General features: G+C 48.4%; 2 protein-coding genes and 2 long non-coding RNA genes across 5 annotated transcripts in view; 2 read left to right on the top strand and 2 right to left on the bottom strand.

Annotated features, from left to right (window-relative positions):
- Positions 1-6,273: 6,273 nt before the first annotated feature.
- Positions 6,274-7,392, bottom strand: LOC147648244 (uncharacterized). The gene is made up of 2 exons (XR_015281126.1): positions 7,344-7,392; positions 6,274-7,161 (listed from the first exon to the last, which is right to left on the bottom strand). It is a non-coding gene; the product is annotated as an uncharacterized LOC147648244 (long non-coding RNA).
- A 41-nt stretch (positions 7,393-7,433) lies between these two features.
- Positions 7,434-17,577, top strand: LOC111941212 (uncharacterized). 2 transcript variants are annotated; one of them, XM_086869572.1, is made up of 23 exons: positions 7,434-7,839; positions 8,107-8,165; positions 8,268-8,417; positions 8,603-8,757; positions 9,104-9,251; positions 9,533-9,720; positions 9,810-9,947; positions 10,383-10,497; positions 11,281-11,418; positions 11,660-11,836; positions 11,970-12,125; positions 12,462-12,557; positions 12,684-12,838; positions 13,018-13,165; positions 13,437-13,624; positions 13,714-13,851; positions 14,287-14,401; positions 14,574-14,711; positions 14,957-15,133; positions 15,260-15,415; positions 15,572-15,662; positions 16,076-16,178; positions 16,770-17,577. In XM_086869572.1, exons 1-22 carry the CDS (start codon positions 7,707-7,709, stop codon positions 16,168-16,170), a joined length of 3,054 nt encoding a protein of 1,017 aa, XP_086725698.1. In that variant the 5' UTR covers positions 7,434-7,706; the 3' UTR covers positions 16,171-16,178; positions 16,770-17,577. The 2 variants fall into 2 exon arrangements, with proteins under 2 accessions (XP_086725698.1, XP_086725697.1); XM_086869571.1 differs by having other exon boundaries at positions 15,572-15,673.
- Positions 17,302-21,991, bottom strand: LOC111941242 (uncharacterized). Its single transcript, XR_002869905.2, has 3 exons — positions 21,758-21,991; positions 20,202-20,315; positions 17,302-19,759 (listed from the first exon to the last, which is right to left on the bottom strand). It is a non-coding gene; the product is annotated as an uncharacterized LOC111941242 (long non-coding RNA).
- The window catches only part of LOC111941286 (3'-5' RNA helicase YTHDC2-like), a 31,934-nt gene continuing 31,421 nt past the window's right edge, over positions 21,947-22,459 (top strand). Inside the window, exon 1 of the mRNA XM_086869570.1 lies at positions 21,947-22,326. Within this exon, the coding sequence (XP_086725696.1) occupies positions 22,146-22,326 (181 nt within the window). The 5' untranslated portion in view covers positions 21,947-22,145. The remainder of the gene's footprint in view (positions 22,327-22,459) is intronic.

Here is a 22,459-nt window from a genome sequence, read left to right as displayed (position 1 = left end):
CCCTACAATCAGCTCTAGGATGAGCAGCCGGGAGGGAAAGAGCTCCCTACAAGGTCTGCAGGCTGCACCAACTTCTGCACTAGGAGGAATCCAAAGTGCTCTCTGTGTCCTCATAGGTCTCACTAATCTGGGGACATCAAGGCCTTTCCTTTAGTTACCAGATTCGTGAATTGTGAATTCCTTGGCCTCATGTGTTCTGCTGCTTGTTCTTCTTGTGTGTCTCAGAATAGACACCAGAAGACTGGTAACAAACTCTGTCAGGGATCTGAGAAAAAAATGGACTTCTACACTGGCATTATCAGCCCTGTTGGTTCAGTAGTGATCTCATTCTTCAGTGTTGTCTGTGTAGAACTGTCACCCTCCAGCAAACACATTGATAGATATCAGCTCAAACTTGTGGCATACAGTTTTCTGACACAACTTCCAGGACATCAGGTTTTATTTACTAATCTAATTTACACCCTGTTGCAAAGAAGGGTAATTAGCGTAAGCAGATCTACAGAAGCATGTTGGTAGGTACGCTAGAGAACTGCACAAGTGTCATATTGTAACTGAAGGCACAAGGAAGCTCTGGGACTGCAAACAACTTACCTATTCTCATCTTCCCTTCCTGTAATTTAAGTCAGGCTCAGAGAAGCTGTTGCAGCAATTTAGGAAAAAAACAGAATATCTTCTTACCTGGGACCTTGAGTTTGAGGGAACTTTTTGTGCAGCAGAGTTTTACAGAGGAATCTCTCTGCATATAATTCCTTCACAAGCTGAGAGCCTGAAGATTCAAAGATCACAGCAAGATTCTCCTTAAATAAAAAAAAATAAAAATTAAAAGGGATAGAAAACCAAAGATCAGTTGTATTTTCTAGTATCACTTCAGGGACAAAATAATAACTCTTCTTCTCCACTCCAAAAGGACACCAAAAAGATGGGAATACTGCTTGGATGGCTTATATAAAACCTAGATTTTTTACACTGCACCTGAGACATGCAATTATGTACACAAAATTCTCTGGGTACAGAGAAAAAAGGGAGTGGATTTCCTGTGTTTAATTCTACATCATCTGCATCATCACTGGAGGCATGATTCCAGCAGGAGGGCACCAGTCCCAGGATGAGGAAGACACCAAAGCTGAAAGAACAGTGTGCAGTTTTTGCCTGGCTCTGAAGGAGAGGGTCCAGGACAGTTTCACTGCTGCACTGCCACTGCTGCAGGCTCACTGGAGAGAGATGCTCTGCACTGGGACTGCAGGGCCTCAGTGGGGCCTGAGCACTGCCAGGTGCCACAGAGTTGGCACTTCAGCAGCATGATTCCTCATTGTAGCTTTCTGTTGTTTTCAGTCTATGGAGGGAGGAAAGATAAATTGTGAAAGCTCTCTTTTCAACATACAGCCTTTGTTGGACATCTTGAGTATTGCCTGGGGAGAGGTTTGGTGGTGAACACCCTTTTTTGGTTTAAAACACCCTCTCTCTCTGGTGCTGTCTTTGTTATTAATATAGTTGTGGCTATTGTGATTTTCAGTCAATTGTTATTGCAGTTTATAATCTTTCCTAGGGTTCTTGTGTTATCAGAAGGTGTGGGGGAAGGAGAGCATCTTGAGCGGATTTAATTTCCCAGCTGGATTTTAAACAATCACATTTCTTTCATCCTGTGTGGGGCTTGGGAAAAGAACAGAAACTCTGTGCCCTCAGAGGTAACTCTTCTCAAGTGTGAGGGAAACATGCTTTTGCAAGAAGACCTTGCAGTACATCAAGGCAAGTGGAACACATTCAAGCAAAATATCTGGTACCTGAGATTATCAGATGTGCTGGAGATAATCCTTTCATATAACAAGCAATTCCATAATAATTCAGACAGCATCCAGTGTACCAAAACATGCGGCAGAATTTAATGTTTTGAAGGTGCAAGAGGGCATCATTGGGCTTTTTGGAATACCTGTTACAGAAACAGAAGAAACTAGACAGTTGAATATTTTGCTTAGCCTCTCAGAAGCCCCTTCTGCTGAGGGACTGTTGAAGGTTGAAGAACAACAGCTACCAATGCTACCACAACAGTGCAGTGTTGGCAAAACCTCATCAGCTGAGAATCTATGATTCTATACTACCTCACATAATTTTCTGGGGATGGTGGAAAGGTGTCTCTTCCAAAGAAAAGGGGTTCCTTTCAGTCAAGTGTGTGTGGTGCTTGTTCCAAGCTGAAGAAAGCACTTGGGGTGGTGTAACCACAGCTCTGTGATGAGCATTTTGCCTGTGAATCACTCTTTTATACACTTTTGTTATTAATATTGTTGCTATTACGTATGTATGTTTCCTCATCTCATTGCTGTTTCCAGTATATTGTTCTTATCTCAATATGTGATCTTTATCTTTTGTGCCTTCATTTCTTCTTCCAAGCCACCCACAGAGGGAAGGGAAGTGGGACAGGAAGGAAGCGAGTAGCAGTGTAGTTTAGAGTCTCACTAAACGCACTAAGTTGGAGAGTACTATTCCTAAATCATGACAGTTGAGTACACTGGATGTCACATGGATCTACATGGGGTTGCTTTTTACTTGACTCCTTATAGATTACCTCTATAGAGAGATAATTCTCTCAGGCACCAGGTACCTTTCTCCATGATGTTCCACCTGTTTTGCTGTATTATATCATCCTTCAAAGAATACCTTTTCCTGATGCTTGACAGGAGTCACCTCCAGAGGATGAATATTTCTGTCCTATTCCCAATCCCCTTGTCCTGCGTCAGGGATCCCAGTTGCTTGGCTTCATTACCATCTGGTTTCATATCATCAACCGTAGTATCTTGGCATTGGAGGATCCAGGTCCTCAGGGGTGTGACACAGTCACTGGAGTCCTGGCTAGTTCTCTGTGCACACCGGCACCATGCCAGATGTGGGGAACAGCCTTGGAGAAGCAACTCCTGAGGCTGAACCTTTGGAGCCACTTGCTCTATGGAAACAGGTGTCAGGGATAAGGCAAAAGAGTAAGGAGGAAGCTCTCTGTATGGGTTCCAGCACCCTGGGTTTACTGAGGCTGAAAGGGTCAGGGACAGTAGAGCCCTGAGCACCTCTGTGCTTGGGATTAAATACAGGGAGGTTTCAGGGGGTGTGTACAAAATTTTAACCAATCAGAGATAAACAGGGGAGGAACATGAGGTGGGGTTTACAATACACTGACCAATAGGATAAGTGGGTGGAGAGAGCATGTCACATGGGCCAATGGGGGCATCAAGGGTTAGGGGATTTCCAGACGGGTGGTACAATCAGAGATTGGCCTAACTGGGGATTGACAGGGAAGGACCTGGAAGAAGGGGCAGGGTCACAGTGACAGGCAGGGAAGGTTTGGGAATAACAGGATGGGTCAAAATGATAGGCAGCATAGGGGAGGATGCAACTTAGGGATATACCAACATGGGGAGAACACAGGGGAACATTGGAATAAACCAATAACTGCACTGCAACAGCGGTTCAGCTGGCTGGTCGCTGAAATCTATTTACATAACTTGCAGCTCACCCAAGGATAGGGACTGGGAGATTATCTCTGACTCTGACTCTTGCTCCTCTTGTGAGGGCCCCACTTCCTTCTTGATCCCTCTCTATGCAAAGTGGTCTTGAATTTCTTCTTCTAAGACTGCTACCAGCCCGAGTTGCTCCTCTGGTTCACCTGCAGTTTGGCCACAGTGCCTGCTGGTCTGCTTGCCTCCTCTTCCCCCTGAGAGTGCTGTCTAGTATTGAACTATATCTGGTAAAGAGTAGCCAGGACCCAACACACTAGAATAAGTTGCTCCTCTCCAGAGTTGTCAGAACATTCTCCTTGCAAATATTCTGTCACTTTATCAGGGTCCTGTAGTTTTCTCAGGGGTGAACTTCCAAACCATTGGAGAAGTCCTTCAAATACCATTTTCTCCCATATTCCATGCCACTCACAACTATCCACCCCCAGGGCAGGTACCTGAAAGACCTTGCTAAAAGCCTCTTTCATAACTCCAAACATGATGTGGACTGCACTGGGGAGACCTAGTAAACTTAGTGGCAGAAACATTCTGTCCTTAACATTCAAAGGGAATTTAAAGTTCTCAAAAGCTGTTTTAATAGGCCTGAAGAGAGGAAAAGGAGGTGAAAAGCTGGAGAAAATCATCCTGCCCTGTTTCTCCCACAGATTGGATGCTATTATTAATGAATCCCCAGAACTAGCAGGAAAACAACATTGAATACACTGACCCCCCCCATTGCCCTTGATATTATCATGTTATAAACTGGTGTCACAGAGTATAGCAACAGAGCAATCCTGGTCCCTCCCCCTACTCTAAAAAAGATCATTGGGAATACTTGCAGGGTCATGCATAATTTAATGCTCCATTGTAGTGGGTTAAGCGCTGGCTAAAATCACCAGTGCACCTTCTAGATGTATGTACTCATTTCCTGCTGCGAGATATTAATTGGGAGGACAATAAAGCAGGCTCAAACTTTAAAGGCATAAAGAAAGGTATAAATAAAACTTTATTACTTAATTATAATATTATTTATTAACAGAACTGAAAAAAAAAAAAAAAAAAAAATTTAAAAAAAGTCAGAATAAAACCTTCTCCCCTGTCCACAACCTCTTTTCTTTCCTATGGACAACATAGAGACAAAACATGAGATTTTTAATCACTTACTACTCAGAGGAGTTTCTTTTGCCATGCCACAGAGACTTCTCCACAAGGAATAGTTCTCTTGTGGCTTCAGTGTCACAGACAATCAGCTGCCCAGGAAAGGAAAAAATGTTCTCAGTGGGAAAGTCCCTCCCATGCCTTGCAGCTTTCCCAAAGCTGCTTTCATGGGCCATGTCATGGCCCATGTCAACTTATGGAGTACTACTTTATGAGTTGTTCTAGCAAAAAAAAAAAAAAAAACTCTCAAAAGTTTTCTTATCTCTGAGAACAGAGACTTTTTTTCTTTTATTCCTGGGGCAAAGTTTCTCATCTCTCATCTCTCTCTGTTCATTGGATCACTCTCTGTTCTCACTGGATTACAGCTTTTCAGCATCCACATACTCCAGAACAAGTGCCCTTTTCTCATGGGCTGCAGGTGAATGCTGCATCCCCCCATGCAATTTCTGAATTACAGGGAAAAATCGAAGTCTGATATATCAAAAATATATCTTCACCATACCCTTGCAAAGAGAATTTCAGCCCAAGATCAAGGCATATCCTCAATCCCCTCCTAATTAGAATTTGACTCCTTCTCTACTGACCTCAGTGTCCCATATTGTTTTCTTTCCTTGTCTTCACCCTTTCCTTTCTCCTGATTCAGGAGAGAATTGGTGTTGGTAGGTTCATTTGTTCTCAAGCTTTATCAACTGAAACAGTTTTTATCGAGTTCTGCAGTGCTGAAAGGTGGATCTCATCCAGGCTGTGCATCAGGGAGATCGCTCACCCTCTCACGGCTGGTCACTTGGTCTTTGCCAACGCCACGCGAGCTGTGTCGGCCGCCAGCTCCACTCAGCATTTTTCTTCATGCAGAGCACCAGAAACAAGAAAAGCTGCTGCTGCCACTGTTTTTGTCCTTCTCTCTGCAGCATGGCTGGCTAAAAGCGGCTAAACAAAGGAAGTCCATTGCGAGCCATGCCAAGGCAGAAATGGCCCCATGCTGCTGTCCTGGTTGCACTGATTCTTCGGCCTTGCAGTCCCGGACACGTGGCTGCTCCCGATCCGAGATGGTGGCGGTCATGAGGCTACTCCCCTGCCTTCGGGGCTGCCCCCAGTGCTGACTGCAGAGCTACTCTTGGCACTGGTCCCGCCTGCATGGCTGCTCCCAGCGCTGGTATAGCTGCCGGCTGGCATGGCCCTGGCAGCACTGCTGGAGAAAGGACTGGGGAGGTGGGAGGGAGGGCCTGCTGGCATGGGACCCAGAAGGCTGCCTGGGAAAGGGCCAGCACAACAGCAGAGACGCGGCTCAGCCCCGTCAGGCCGCGCAAGCATTTACCTGTTCAAGGATGGAAGCCAAGAGAAAGATGTCCTGGGCTTGCCCGTCTTTAAAATGTGAATCTCACAGATGCAGACCCAGCTTCCAAGTGTTTCAATAGGTTGTCATTTCTCAGAGCTAGCCAGTTATTGGTTTTTGCTAGGAACAGAGGAAGCTGTTAGCAGCCCCTCCCAGAAAAATCATCTCTGTGGGTGGCTTTTTCCCTGCTCACCAAATGTCAATCATGCAAAACCAGCCCATCTATAATTTAATGCTCCCTTCTGAGACTCTCCAAACCATGCTTCCTGACCCATCAATTACAAGGAAACAGCAAAACGACTATTCAAAACAAGAGTTTAATTTTATTTAATCCTATTAAAAGAGAAAGGTGCATGTGGAAAGATGATTTTATCAGTAGGTGATTGTGTGTCCGCATCCCAAATGTTTCAATGTCACTGCATGAAGAGCTGAATGAAACAATAGAGACAACAGGGAGATTGCTGCTGCACTGGTAACTGGCTAGGAGCAGTTCTCAATGCACCTGGGTTTTCTTGTCAGCTGGCTAACCAGACTCTTTCAGACTTCGATAATTATTATAATTGTGGTTATTTTAATTTGGATCATGATCTACAGCAATAAGAGCACCATAATAAAACCAGTCTCCATGGTAAAACGCCCTTAAACCCCACCTGTGACAGTAATGTACCCTGAAAACATGTGCAGTTAACATTCTTCATCCGCCTCCTTTTCATGCTAGATGTCCCCATACAACCCTAAGATGGTACCCCCATCCCTGTTTGCCTATTACTACTGTTAATTGTTTCTACAATGTTGGTTATTACTGTGCGCTTATTGTTCTTATTGTTGATCAGTTGTTCATTGCTAATGGCACTTGAAGAATGATGATCTATGGAGGCATTGCAACTCAGTAACATTGCATCTCCTTTTAACTTTGGAAGCACCACCACTCCAAAGACACTGGTCAGATCATGACTGTGATTCTGGGGTAGAGCGTGGCAGAGACACCCACTATCCACATTCTTGGAATTGTCACCAGTGTTGATGCCTTGCTGAGGTAAAGGTTTTTCTGGCTTGTGCTTGTACTGTCCTTTCACTGTCTACAAACAAGGTGAGTTTGATGTGATAAGTTTTGTTTCCCGCTCTCTTTGGACTGTAGGATGAGAGGCCTGGGAGGTTACAGTCTGACCCACTGGGACAAACATGAGAACCCTGGAGGATGAAGACATAGTAGCTTGAGAAAGATCAGACAGAGAATCCAGAACCTGATAGAGACATCCAGAACATTGGTAGAGACATCATCAAAGCAACACATGCCCATAGTTCTGACTTCTATATGAGTATGATGTCTCCATGAATAAATATATGTCATATAATTCATGGCAACCACCCACCATGATATGGGCACTGACAATTGGATGGTACACGCCATGGACCCTTGTGTGACCCATTGTGATATAGGCACTGCCAATTGGATGTCATGTGTCACAGGGCCCATTGTGACCCACCACAATATGGCCACTTTGTGACCTGTCTCTGTTGCCAAGGCATCCACCCACATAAGCCCAGAGGATAAAACAGGACATGAGGGAACAGAGCAGGCCTGCAAAGAGGCCCTGTATACCCACCTCATGTCTTGCTGATGCATATATTTTCCACTTTTCCAAGGTATCTTCCATCCCTGTGGCTGCAGCCCTCAAAGTCCAAGCTCCAGCAGGATCGACCAGAGAGAACCCCCAGTGGAGAGAACCCCAAGCATGCCCAGATTGACCTCAGTGAAAGGGAGGAAAGGGGAGGAGGGGAAAGAGGAGGAAAATGATGATAAAAGCCCTGGGGCTACTCCAATACAGCGGCCTGAAGAGGTGAAGAGACTCCAGCAGCTGCAGAAAGGTAAGTGGCTGAGCTGGGTCATCCCATCCACTGTTAACATCCTCAGGGAAGAAGGGTAAATGGGAATGGGGCTGATTTCCCCAGTACTCCTGCACCATCCACTGGGGGAATCAGCCCCAGGCTGCAGCCAGAGAGACAGGGATTGGTGTCTCCACAAGCTATTGTCTGAGAGCTGGCCCTTGCTGGGGAGTGCAGGGCTCAACTGTGTTCTCCAGGCCCTCCTGCAGTCCCTCAGGTCTGACTGTGCTTGCTTTTTGCAAACTCCAGTTAAGAAACTGCCAGAAGAGAAGAAATACACCCATTGCCACTTCCACAGAAGTGCACAGGTACTTGCAGACTTCCCTGCCTGGGCTGGACCTGCTGCTGCACCTTAGCCAAGCACTGCTGCAGAGCACTAGATTTGACATCCCTCTTTTTCCTGCTCTAAGATATTTCAAGACGACCATGAGTCGATTGATAGTGAAGACAGCAGCATCCTGGCCCATGAGGGCATGGCAAATTCTTGCATCTATAAAGCAAGGCATTGTCCTGATGTGCTGGATGTGATCATGGGAAACAGCACCCCCAGACTGAAGACAGTAAGTTGTCAATGGCAAGGGCTTGGCCAATCAGCAAATGTGTACATACTCAAACTGTGTCTGCTGAGAATCCAACAGACTTTTAGCTCACACAGTGTGCTAGAAAAGGAAGGCATTTCATGGGGTTAAGCTGGGTAAATGGCTCACTGTAGTGGCACTCCAATTCTCTGCCATGTCTCCTCCAGGTGCCGACCATTGTGAGGGACATTTACCAATGGCTCTCATGCATTACGGATGTATCTATTGAATACAGTCTGGATGAAACCCTGCAGGAGATGACCCTTGAACATCCCCATGATGTGGTGGTGACCCTCCTGCGGTGTGCCCCATCGTGTGACAGGTAAAACACCTACTGGCCTGGAGGGCTCAAGACATAGCAGCTTGAGAGCCCATCAACCTGTACACCCTGCCCCACATGTGCTGGCAGAAAGGGGAAGATTTTCAGGCCACTCTGACGCCCTTCTTTCCCAGTCATGGCATGATGAGACCCTGCTGCCATGCTCCTTCACTGCCCATCGAGGCACCATCCTTTGGCTGTCTGCTACTCACAGTAACAGTCTGGATGGGTGCTGCTGGATGGGTGCAGTGGGCAGAGGCAGAGATGGGGACCAGCTGGAGATTCTGCAGCTGCTCAGGCCACTGTGTTGTGGCCAAAACCCCACTGACACAGAGTTCTGGGCCTGCAGTGTTGCTATGACCATGTGGAGGGCGATTGTCTCCTCAAGAAGAATTGCAGATAAAGTGCTGCCAGAGCTCCTCTGTGTGCTGGAAGACTGGCCGCAGCACAGCACATCCACCTCTGATAAGGACAATGCAGATGTCTTTTCCTTGGCCGTGAGTTTCTGGACTACACCCAAGCACATCCTCAAAGGCTGCCTCTCTGGCACCTCTCCATCCTTTGTCCCCACCACTGCATCCCCTGCCCCACTTGGTGTGCTAGAAACCTGGGTTCATGGCAGGTGCAGAGGCAGCCAGGTCAGATGCTGCTCCCCCTGCATCTGCCCTGGCACAGAGCAAGGCCTGAGCTTTATCCTCCCACAGCTGGGCCCTGCCACAGAAATGTCTCAGTGGGTAGAGAAATGTCTCCTGGTCTCTGGCTGTTTTGGTTTTTACAGGCAACCAGAGCACTGTGGGAGATCATTCACCTGCCCCAGTGCCCAGAGATATTGATTATGTATTTCCCGCGCCTCTTTGTGGCTCTGCTCTTCCAAGTTTTCTCCAGCACAGACCAGCTGCCAGTGGAGGTCAAAGCCTTCTGGAGGCAATGCCAGCACAAGCACTGCCTGCCCAGCAACCCCACCAGGTGCTCCATTCTGGTCCTCTCATCTCTCCAGTACCCTTGGAGCTGGGGCCAGGATCTGTGGCATGACCTGAGCTTTGCTCTGCACACAGATTTGCATTGGTGACCCTGAAAGCGCTGCTCTGTCACCTTGATTATGAGGATGTGGTGTCTGAAGTTGAACGTGAGTGTGGTTGGGACACACTCCTCAACCCTGACACCCACCACAATACAATGGGTCTTCTGGCCAGGTGAGAGCCCCAGTCTCCCTGCTCCAGCTGTTACTTCTTCACAGTATGTACATAATCCCTGTGGTCATGAGTGAGAGGGACTTGTCATGGATGGATGGTGCAGCAGAGTGACAAAGCCTTGAAAGGCTTGGGTGCATTGGAGCAGCCACAACCCAAAATGCCCGTGTGTCTGTGCTGATGGCACAAAGCAGGAGTTCTGTCTGCAGGCAGCCTCACTAAGGACAGCTTGCTGGGTACAGGGAATTTGCATCAGGGGGACAGGACTGGCCCGTGGGCAGAATGGGTTTTCAGCCTCTTCATTCCTGAAATGAGCCTGCTGATGTTCACCTTCCTCCTTGCAAGAGGCAGTGGTGAAATATGAGACCTCTGTGAGTCAGTCACAGGAGAGATTTGCCTGCCCTGCTCATAGTTGAAGATGTCTTTTTCCCCTGCCAGAACAATGCTCAGGACCTCAGAGTCCTCTTGTTACCGGATTGCACGCTACCTGTTCAGGCTGCTCCGCAGAGAGGAAGCCCGCTGGGAGGTCGCTGCCATGGCTTTCCTTGTTGAGGTGAGCCTGATGGTGAGCACTGCCTTGCTGAGCTGTGTCCCACCATGTTGTTCCGATTGGGAACGGCTAAAAAGAACAACATGGACTCTCAAGGGAGTCTCAACATGAGAATTCTCTGGTTTATTACTTCAGGCCTGTTTTATAGACTGGTACGTGGAAGGTACAGAAAAGAAACTCTTATTGGTTAGCAAAGTGCTACATCACTATCATTGGTCAGGGGCACACTACCCCCCTGACTTTCTCCTGCAAGGGAAAACAAGAGGACAGACAAACAGCACCTGGCAGTTGTTTTCTGTCTCTGAGGATTGTTTTGAAATCCTCCTATGAATTTCCCAGGCTAGCTTCTCAGGCAGGACTGAGAGGCCATGGGCCTGCAGCCTGCTCCAAAGCTAGCATCCATACCACCACTCTGCCCTTTTGGAGATGCAGCTGTAGGGGAGTCCAGCTGGTGAAAGAGGGGTAGAGGTGGGCTCTGCTTTATGCTCTTTGTCTCTTTTTGTTGGGGTGATACTTACGACACCTATGGTTTGTGCTATCCTTGTGACAGCTCCTCCTCTTCCCTCATGCTTTTACAAGGCCATATTGCAGGCTGGGGGACAGAGTGGAGCAAGTGAGCAACCTGTGCATGACAGTGGAAACACAGGGGTGCTCTGCAGCCTCTACTACCTTTGGGGTCTGCTGCCATTGATCTTGCATATGCCCTTATTGTTGTTCGTACCTAGCCCTGTGCAGTGATAGGGTTGTATCAGCTGTGCATCCCTGTCACTGATTTGTGTGTTTCAGATCCTGCCTTGCCTTACCACAAAGCAATGGGGTGAACGCATCCTACAGCTTTTCCCAATCTACCTGTGGAGGGAGTCCAGAGTGATGCGTCTCCTGGTGCTCAGATGCCTTGTGGCGCTCTGCAAGAGACCCTCTATGGTGAGAAGCAGGCAGCCAGCCAGTCAGTGGGTGGCTGAGTAGAACAATAGCTTGCACTTGGATGGACTTGAGAATGGCAACTTCTTCCAGCTCTTCTGGCTTCCCATTCATCTACCAGATCCCATCGGAACAGGCCTTTGGCTTCTGGGCTCTGAGGCAGTAGCATGGGATTGAACTGCTGGAGTGGTTCTGGCCATGCAGCCTTTCATGGCTTCACAACATTGCATTGTGTTCCACACAGGCCAACACAATGTGGGCCCTGACTGAAAGCCTCACAGAGCTGCTGAAAGAGGAAGACAGGGAGGTGAGGGAGATGACCCTCTCTGTGCTCAGCGACATGCTCCTGAACAGAGATGCGCCAATTGCTACTTCCATTGCTCTGCACCTGATTGAGGCACTCCAGACACTCTTTGTCAATGTAAGGCTCTGTGCCCCCCACCACATGTGCTGGGTGCTGGCAGGAAACTGTTTCATTGTGGATTTTCAGTTCCATGCCCAGGTGGGCCTGGAGCAATCAGTTCTGAGGTTCTTGCTCTCTTCCTTTTTACTAGGATACTGGTCCTGTGCAGCTGCTCTCTATTCGCCTCTTTCAAGCAGTGATGGAGTTGGTAGAGGAAGGGGGTAAAATGTCCCTACAGAGGAATGTACGCCAGAGCCTGTTCCCACTGTTCTGCCACTTGCATGACAAGAACCAGTTTGTGGCAGAGGTTAGAATTTCTGAAATGCTGGTGACCAATCTGGAGGTGACTTGGCTGCCTCCTGTGCTGATGCCTTGATGAGCCAAAGGCCCATGCATCTTCCTTGTTTTAGCTACAGAGCAGCAGTTCTGGGGTACCTCTATTCTGCTGTCCTGGCGGTACTAGGTGCCTGAGATGGGTGTTGACCTGTCACTCTGCCCAGGCAACAAATTGACTCATGGTTTCCCATTTGCTGCATCTTCCTACTAAGGGGCAGGAAAGGCCCTGAGCGCTGCCCAGGTGCAGGTGATACAGGTTTTGTGCTCTCAGCAGAGGTTAAATCTTGTGTTATCTGCTGCTCTACAGGCCTCTTGGGAAACTCTGCTTCAACTTAACACATTTCTGCAGGAAAGTAAATTAGAGGATCTGTTGGAAAGCAAATGGAGAGGTGAAAAGTGCATGGTAAGGATGGACTCAATGCTTTTTAAGGCCAGCACAGTGTATTGCAAAGGAAAGCACTTCATGGGGATAAGCTGGAGAAGTGGCTCACTGTAGTGGCACTCCAATTCTCTGCCATGTTTCCTCCAGGTGCCGACCATTGTGAGGGACATTTACCAATGGCTCTCCTATGTCAGGGATGTGGCTGCTGAGCACAGACTGGATAAAACCCTGCAGGAGATGACCCTGGAACAGCCACATGATGTAGTGGTGACCCTCCTGCGGTGTGCCACATCATGTGATAGGTAAAAGACCCACTGGCCTGGAGGGCTCAAGACTTAGCAGCCTGAGAGCCCATCAGCCTGTACACTCCGCCCTCACATGTGGGCAGAGGCAGAGATGGGGACCAGCTGGAGATTCTGCAGCTGCTCAGGCCACTATGTTGTGGCCAAAACCCCACTGACACAGAGTTCTGGACCAACAGTGTTGCTATGACCATGTGGAGGGCGATTGTCTCCTCAAGAAGAATTGCAGAAAAGGTGCTGCCAGAGCTCCTCTGTGTGCTGGAAGACTGGCCGCAGCACAGCACATCCACCTCTGATAAGGACAATGCAGATGTCTTTTCCTTGGCCGTGAGTTTCTGGACTACACCCAAGCACATCCTCAAAGGCTGCCTCTCTGGCACCTCTCCATCCTTTGTCCCCCACCTCTGCATCCCCTGCCCCACTTGGTGTGCTAGAAACCTGGGTTCATGGCAGGTGCAGAGGCAGCCAGGTCAGATGCTGCTCCCCCTGCATCTGCCCTGGCACAGAGCAAGGCCTGAGCTTTATCCTCCCACAGCTGGGCCCTGCCACAGAAATGTCTCAGTGCTAGCATGGTCCCTGGCTGTTTTGGTTTTTGCAGGCAACCAGAGCACTGTGGGAGATCATTCACCTGCCCCAGTGCCCAGAGATATTGATTATGTATTTCCCGCGCCTCTTTGTGGCTCTGCTCTTCCAAGTTTTCTCCAGCACAGACCAGCTGCCAGTGGAGGTCAAAGCCTTCTGGAGGCGATGCCAGCACAAGCACTGCCTGCCCAGCAACCTCACCAGGTGCTCCGTTCTGGTCCTCCCATCTCTCCAGTACCCTTGGAGCTGGGGCCAGGATCTGTGGCATGACCTGAGCTTTGCTCTGCACACAGATTTGCATTGGTGACCCTGAAAGCGCTGCTCTGTCACCTTGATTATGAGGATGTGGTGTCTGGAGTTGAACGTGAGTGTGGTTGGGACACACTCCTCAACCCTGACACCCACCACAATACAATGGGTCTTCTGGCCAGGTGAGAGCCCCAGTCTCCCTGCTCCAGCTGTTACTTCTTCACAGTATGTACATAATCCCTGTGGTCATGAGTGAGAGGGACTTGTCATGGATGGATGGTGCAGCAGAGTGACAAAGCCTTGAAGGGCTTGGGTGCATTGGAGCAGCCACAACCCAAAATGCCCGTGTGTCTGTGCTGATGGCACAAAGCAGGAGTTCTGTCTGCAGGCAGCCTCACTAAGGACAGCTTGCTGGGTACAGGGAATTTGCATCAGGGGGACAGGACTGGCCCGTGGGCAGAATGGATTTTCAGCCTCTTCATTCCTGAAATGAGCCTGCTGATGTTCACCTTCCTCCTTGCAAGAGGCAGTGGTGAAATACGAGACCTCTGTGAGTCAGTCACAGGAGAGATTTGCCTGCCCTGCTCATAGTTGAAGATGTCTTTTTCCCCTGCCAGAACAATGCTCAGGATCTCACAGTCCTCTTGTCACCGGATTGCACGCTACCTGTTCAGGCTGCTCCGCAGAGAGGAAGCCCGCTGGGAGGTCGCTGCCATGGCTTTCCTTGTTGAGGTGAGCCTGATGGTGAGCACTGCCTTGCTGAGCTGTGTCCCACCACTCTGCCCTTTTGGAGATGCAGCTGTAGGGGAGTCCATCTCGTGAAGGAGGGGTAGAGCTGGGCTCTGCTTTGTGCTCTTTGTCCCTTGCAGCTGTGGCGACACTGTCACTGCTGTGTGTGTTTCAGGTCCTACCCTGCCTTAACTTAAAGAACTTAGATGGACGAATGCTACAGCTTGTCCAAATCTACCTGTTGAGGAAGTGCAGTGTAATGCGTCTCCTGGTGCTCAGATGCCTCGTGGCACTCTGCAAGAGACCCTCTATGGTGAGAAGCAGGCTGCCTAGCTGAAGCTATGCAAGCAAGCAGTGTGTGGCTGAGTAGCACAGTAGCTTGCACTTGGCTGGACATCAGAAGATGGGCAGGTTCTTCCATCCCTCTTAACTCCCAATTTGCCTGCCATAGCCTTTGGCTTCTGGGCTCCGAGGCAGTAGCATGGAGTTGAACTGCTGGAGTGGTTCTGGCCATGCAGCCTTTCATGGCTTCACAACATTGCATTGTGTTCCACACAGGCTGAAAGCATGCAAGACCTTACTGAAAGCCTCACAGAGCTGCTGAAAGAGGAAGACAGGGAGGTGGTGTGGCTGACCCTCTCAGTGCTCAGTGACATTCTCCTGAACAGAGATGCACCAATTGCCAGTTCCCTCGCTCTGCAGCTGGCTGAGGCACTCCAGCCACTCTTTGACAGTGTAAGGCTCTGTGCTACCCCCTGACTCTCCGAGATGCTGCCAGGAAACTATTTCCTTGTGGATTTTCACTTGATTCCCAGGTAGGCCTGGAGTAGGCAGTGCTGAGGTTCTTTATGTCTTCACTAGGATGCCAACCATGTGCAGCTGCTCTCCATTCGACTCTTTCAAGCGGTGATGGAGTTGGTAGATCAAGAAGAACGAAAGCCCCTGAAGGACTGTGTGCACCAGAGCCTGCTCCCGCTTTTCTACCACATGCATGATGAGAATCAGTCTGTGGCAGAGGTAAGGACACTGGGCTACTGGTGTCCCCTGAGAGGAGGCTCAGCTGCCTTCTACTGTAATATCTCAAAGAATGCAGTACTCCTGCCTCCTTCTGGCCTTTGGCTGGTCCTTTGTCCTGGGATGCTGTGCCATCTCCCAGTGTCTGCTGCTCTGCAGGCCTCTTGGGAAACCCTGATTCAAGCAACGATATTCCTGAAGAAAAGGAATCTTGAGCAGCTGCTGGAGACAGAAGAGCTGTGGAGGTTTGGTGAGCGCCTGGTAAGGGTGACCCCACACCATCTCTGAACAAGCCCTCTACCCTCAAAACCCACTATGAGGGGCTGGCAGCTGTGGCCCCTGCATAGTGCTGCACTCATCACCAACAGCCTGTTCACCACATACTACTCCCCTTGGGTGTGTGGCCCAGCAGGCTCTTCTCCAGGCTTCTGTGCAGCCCTGAGCCAGGCTGCCAACAAAGCCCCAACCCAACAGTGCTTTGTGGCATCAGGACAGCACTGAAGTTACCTGTGGAGTAACCATCTCTCTGCTCCCTCCAGCCCAGCTGTTGGCTGGCCTTCAGGGGTTTCCATGCAGGGATGTCAGTCCTGGATGCAGGGGCTGCCCATCCAAGGGGGAGAGTCATTTCCAACCCTTCCCTCTGTCCCCTTGTGCTTTCTCCAGCTGGAAGAGGACAGAGACAGAGCAGATGGGTACCTGCGCCAGTCTGTGATGTACCTGCAAAGCCCACAGAAGTCCATGCGAGAGGCAGCCATTAGGCTCACTGGTGAGCCAAAACCCTCAGGGTCTCTCGCTGCCCTACTGCAGTTTGGCCCCAGCCCCAGGAGCAGGACTCAGCCCATTAGCTCTGGTTCCCTGACTGTGCCTCAGGACTCCCTGCCCCTCCCACCCTTGCCCTTGTGCTTTATACATGGGGCTCAGTCCTACCAAGAGGAGGAGGACATGTGGCCAGGCTGGCAGCACTGGTGCTGGGGAGCTGTGCCACTGGGGTGATGCCAGGCTTGGAGTCCCAAGTGCTTAGCAGCTGCTACTTGAGCAGGCAGCAGGAATTGTTCCAGGTCACCTGTGAGGATCAGTGAGAGCAGTGGGATGTCAGAAGGGACAGGTGTGAAGTATGAAAGATCCTGGGCAGGGTTCTGCTCTCTGTCCACACAAGGAGTGGTGTGAACAGAGCAGACAGATTTAAGGGACACAAGAGGTATTCATGGCAAGCACTTTAGAATTTATCCTCTTCCAGTTCCCCTGTGTGCATGGGAAGATCTGCGATTGGGTGGGGTGGGGCAGCCCTCACAAAAGAGATCCCTGGAGTCCCTGAAGGTCTGGGCTCCGACCTTGTCTCTATTCCTCTCTGTTCCAGCTCTTCAAGGCACAACAAATAACTTTAGCCCTTCCATCTCTAACCTCGTTACTCAAGCCCGGCACTTTCTAAGAACTGCAGAGAGAAATCCTTACTCCAGATTCAAGCTTCTGCAAAACCAGCTCTGTGAGGCATGGAAGAAGCAAACTCCTGTCTCGGGACATGGCAATGTTGGGTTACGCTGCAGGAAGTCCTTGCACTACTGACCCCAGGAGCTCTCAGGGCCATATGAATGGAAATATTAGGTGGCTTCTGGCCTCTCCCAACACACAGAACATCTCTTCTCTTAGATTACTTTTCTTCACCCCTTTTAAAGACACTTTTAAAATGCAGAAACAGGCACTATTTTTTGTGAACTAAAGGTTCACAGTCTCTTTCTTTGGGCTCCTGCCAGTCAGAGCCAAATCTACAGCTGGCACTGCAGCTGAACACTGACCTATCTGCACTGACCATGTATCTCAACACTCCCACCCATGTTTTAATTGAGCATATCTGATAATACACTAGGAGAGAAAAAAAAAGTTTCAAAGCATTTAACCACTGCTCTTACATACAGCTTTATAACAAATAACAAACTTAACAGAGTTAAGGCTAACAAGAGTGTCATAGGACAGAAATATTTATCAATATGAAACCACAAAGGACCCTCAAAAATCAATTACTGATCAAGAGATTGATCCTTCTCTACTTGTTAGCATATTGAGTCAGGCAGGCATCACCATCTAACAGAGAATATTCTGAATTGGAAGGGACCTGCAATGATCATTGAGGCCAATTCCTTAAATAAACAGTTCATATGGTGATTGAAGGTGCATGTGACCTTGGTATTATTAGCAAGCTGATTGATTGTATTTGATAAGGATGGTAGAACAGAACAGCATAGCCTTGGAGAAATAGAAACAGGATGTAACTTAATCAAGCATAAGTCATATAAGACACAAGCAGGATGCCAGCTAAGCTCTGCAAGGTTGACAAAGCAGGAGTTTTAAACAATTCTGCACTTACTCAAAAGTGGGGGTCAAGGAGCGGCCACCTAAAAAGGACATCAGATGTTGAAGACCACAGAAGACTCCCTAAGAACCATGTAAGGACTTCTGATAAGGGGTGTGACTATGTAACATAAAGTAAAACATGTACATCAAGTAAGTGGTGAAATCTAACGATTATGTAAATCAGCGTGGCATGAAAAAAACTCTGTTTACCCAACAGTCAGGGCAATTAATTAGACGAAGGATCCTCCGAATGACCAGCATGCTTCAATAAAGAATGTCTGTTTTCTAATTCTCAAAGCTGTTGTAGAAAGTTTCTATCTGGAAAATTTTGGTATCATATTTGCTATATATATACTGGTTTCTTTATGAAGGCTTCTATTCTTCCTCCTGAATAAGTCTTTCTTGTTGGGAAGGCTTCTGCCTAGCCTGACAGTTGGTCTACTACCACCCTGCCACAGGTGACATTTCTGTGGGGTCTCTGCAGTCCCTGAAAAGGGAAATCAGTCCATAGTCACCCGCCCAAGCATGAGCTCATTCTGCTACTTGAAAACTCATGTCATGTTGGCCAGCCATTTGTGATTCTCTTTTGTGGTGGCATAAATTCCTGGGCTGGCCATATTGTTTTGTACTTCGATAACTATTGCCTGTGTCCCTCCATGAGATTTATCATGAAACCACATAGCCAGAGTGACTAACTATTCTTTGTCAGAATTGGTATTCCCCTAATTGCCCACATCCCATCATAATTCTGAGTTGCCTTTCATTTTTCCCATTGTACCTCTTCTTCTGTAGAGAAGTCCTTCTTTTATATTGTCTTAGGGTTTATAAAATTCGGCATTTCCTCTTGTCAGCCATCAGAGTCACAACAGTACGTTATACTGGGTGATGTGAAAACCCATGTTTTTTCCCACAACACCCCCATTGTGTGACACAGCCCAAGAGCATACCAAGAATCTATACAGACATTCACTCATTTCCCTCTTTCCGTAAGTGCTGCATGCATTAAAGCTACCAGTTCTGCTATTTGTGCATGCATCCTTGCTGGAAGTGGTTCTGCTTCTGTTACCTGTCCCCAGCTCACTACAGCACGCCCAGCCTGTTGCTGTCCTTGGAGGGAGTAGCATGAGCCATATGCAAATAGAACTACATCTGGTTTATGTGAGGGAACATCACTTAAATCAGTCTGTGCTTTACTTGAAATTTGCATCACTTTCTCACACTGAGGATGTTTTTCTCCATCATCAGGTACTGCTATTAGGTTTTTGGATTAAAGGTGTTAAGATGCAGTATCTATGTGTCCGTTGTGGCATTAGGACTTCGGGCTCCTCCTGCTGCTGCCGCTGAGTTAATACAGCCTGGTGCTCCTGCTACAACTGTGTGTAGTTGCAATAGATTTCTTATGAGGTCCTAATTTCTGCATTACCTCTCCATTAGCTATACTCTAAGTTCTCAGTGGTCTCAGTCAAAGACTTAGTCTGTTCCCCTAACCTAGGAATCCATGGATTTCAGATCCCACAGCTCTGAGAAAACCTCATGCCTACTTTTTGTGCTCAGACATGAGAGCTTAATTATGGCCTCTCTTTGTTATCATTTATTGTCCCTTCCCCATAATGCAGCCTAAAGATTTAAATTTCCTTTTGACACATCTGAAGCATGGATGAAGATGCACTCTGTTCCCTTTCTGCTAGGGCAGCTTAATCTACCAATTACAAACATTCTTTCTCATCACAGTTTTCTTAGAAGTTATTTTCATGAACTGTTTGTACAAGAGCTGATTCCAGTAATTTTGTATCTTAATTGCAGTGCAATAAGTGCCAAAACCTCTGCAGATTCAAGGGGCCTAACATACTTCCTAAAAGTAAAAACACTTTCCCATTCACAATTTTTTTTTTTTAAAACAGCAGCTTTTCCTTTTGTTTTTCATCAAAGGGGCAATTAAAAACACTAGGCAACAGAGACAGTTCCTTGCTCAGGCAGTACTCTTTGCATATTATCCTCCTGGAAGAAAATGAAACAGAATTCCTCAAGTTAATAGATATAACATTGTTTTGAATACTAAAAAGATTTCCTGCTCCTGTGACCATGCCAGTAAACCAGGCCACTAAGAATGCTCTTTGTTTATAAATAGCAAATCTTACCAGATAACTGCAACAGTTCTCCATATTCTGGAGGAAGTCTTCAAATATTTTTTGCAAGCTTACTATCCTCTTATTTAAAATAAATGTACACATAGAAAAATGTGGGTTTATAACTATATACACACACAGACACAGAATTATCACCATTACAAGCACAAGTACTAGTCATGCACATACAAAAAATGGAGCAGCATTTCAGCATGACTTCTGAAGTACCTCCTTTTGGCATGGTATTTCAAATTTACACCACAACAATGAATTCAAATAGTCACAAACAGCACATGGCTTGAAAATGAGCATACCTCTACATCAGATCTTTGTGGGCACCACTCTTTGAAGAGAGGCTATGTGCACATAGCAGCAATCTGGAGTGAACAACTCCTTCAGTGTGTGTGCTTTCCAGAGATGTGGTCCATCTGTGCACAAATTGCCTATTTGTTAGTTGCAAAATAAACTCTTGAAATGTATTGAAAGAATCGCCACACACTAAAACACTATCGCTTGCACATGATATAGCACAGATCTTTAAATTGTTTCCTACTTCGTCTTTTAAAATTCTTTAACAATTCTCCTACCAATGTTTTTTTGCTATACAAGTTTAGTTAATCCCTCAAATCATCCGTCAGTGTTCACACAGCAATGCTGGGAGATGGGCAGTTCACCTTGGAGACCTGCTGTGGATATGGGTACAGTCTGACACGGACTTTTCCTTTCCCATAGGCTGGTGAGAACTCACTGGGCACTGTCAGACTGCTCCCTGGAGCATCCAATGGCTTCTCTGGGATAGGTTTCATCAACACACTGGGTGCCTTGTGACACCCATCTGTGCCACTCTGGATTTGGGCATATGAATTCATCTCCTCACTCCAGTTGGTGAAGACCAGCAGAGATCATGAACCATCTGTTCTGAACAGCCTTTGCCTGCCCGTTTAGGACTGACTGACCCCTCTTCAACAGCTGTCCCTAAACCTCAACCTCCCTGCAGGTCTTAGGGGACCACCGCCCCTGCATGCCTTACTAGGGACTCCAAAACCCCTGCATGCATCACAGGGGACTGCAGCCCACACATGCCTTAGGAGAGACCTCATCTACCCTGCACACCGTACAGGTCACCTCAATCCCCTGTGCAGCTTGGGAGAGACTCTAAAAACCCCTGTGTATGCGCCTTTTGCAGAGGAGGCTGTGCTCCCATACTCAATGCACTAACCAAATTTCACCAACTATGGACACAATGCTGCAGCAAGGAAAAGTCTGGAATGAAGAAGTTTATTAAAAATAATTTTAGACCATTACGGTTTATATTGAATATATTTGGGGAATTTTAGCATTCATCCTTTGTATCCTCCCTGCTTCAAAGATCTCAGGTCAACTCACACAGTTCCCCATGGACTCCACAGCAGTTGGATGTCTGAAGAAGGGGGACTGTGAAGATGGTGGCCTAGGGTCCCTTTTGGATTGCCAAACTTTTAAGAAAACTTCCCTATCTGACTATATCACGACCCATTTGTTTGGGGACATGATGTTCGCTGTGAATTCTTTGTACACTCGAACAAAGACAGCAGTCCATGTGTCAGGGACTTTTATCCTTTTACTATACAGTGACCTGAAATCCAGCAACTGGCCCTTCCAGCACTTCTATGGAACAGTGGAAGTGTTGGCTAACAAGCTCTCATTTACAACTAGCAACCTGCCAGTCCTCACCACAGACTTTGTTACAAAGCAAGGGGTAAATTATGATAGCCATACTTTGCCAAGACATAACAAGAAAGGAGAGACATAAAGATGGAAGAGAGAGAAACAAAATCTTGATGACTCCGTAAAACATTCAAAACAAGGCTGAGGACTGCGATATTACCACCTGCACTTAACGCCATTCAATGAAATGGCATGATTCGCGACCTGGCAGGTATCAGCGCTGCTTCTCCAGGCACGGCCGACTGTGATACTATTGCGCAACACTGCTTCCACAACACACACCCCTACACCCTGCCGGGAACAAACATGCCCAGGCAGGCGCTTCCTTCCGTTCGCAGAGCGGCTCCGCCTCCCGCAGGCCCCGCGCCGCTGCCAGCTGGGCCCGCTGCCGCCCGGCCCTGGGCAGACGTCACGGCGCCGCGCCTGCGCGCTGCTGCTGCTGCTGCTGCCGCTGCCGCTGCCGCTGCTGCTGCCCGGGGGCAGCGCCTGCCGCCCCCCGCGTGTGGCGGAGCCCCCGCTCTGTGGCGGAGCCCCCGCTCTGTGGCGCAGCCATGTCGCGGCCCAGGAACGTCCCGCCGCGGCAGCACGGCGGGGCCGCAGCGGGCTCGGGCGCTCCCGCCGCGCCGGGCCGCGGCCGAGGCGGCAAAGGTCTGAGGGATATCCGCGTGGACGAGGAAGTGGAGATCGCGGTGAACCTCGCTCTGGAGCGGTTCCGCTACGGCGAGGACACGGGTGCGTGGGGAGCGGCGGGCAGGGAGCCGGGCCCGCGGGCTCTCCCGGGCTGGAGCGGCCGTGTCCCGCACGGGTGCCAGGGGCCAGCGCTGCCACCAGTCCCGCTGTGCACGGGAAGAGTGCTGGGTTTGGG

Source organism: Cyanistes caeruleus, chromosome Z, assembly GCF_971803275.1.
Source record: "Cyanistes caeruleus chromosome Z, bCyaCae1.hap1.1, whole genome shotgun sequence".
In the NCBI taxonomy this organism is placed as follows: domain Eukaryota; kingdom Metazoa; phylum Chordata; class Aves; order Passeriformes; family Paridae; genus Cyanistes; species Cyanistes caeruleus.
Note: the sequence above shows the minus strand (reverse complement) of the source record. Positions and strands in the feature narration are given on the sequence as shown.

Excerpts from the sequence above, each read along its gene's own strand:
- LOC111941212 (XM_086869571.1), top strand. The coding sequence starts at position 7,707 with ATGCCCAGATTGACCTCAGTGAAAGGGAGGAAAGGGGAGGAGGGGAAA. Across the intron at positions 12,839-13,017 it reads TGTGCCACATCATGTGATAG|TGTTGCTATGACCATGTGGA; the intron begins GTAAAAGACCCA and ends CTGGACCAACAG. Across the intron at positions 15,416-15,571 it reads AGAATCAGTCTGTGGCAGAG|GCCTCTTGGGAAACCCTGAT; the intron begins GTAAGGACACTG and ends GCTGCTCTGCAG.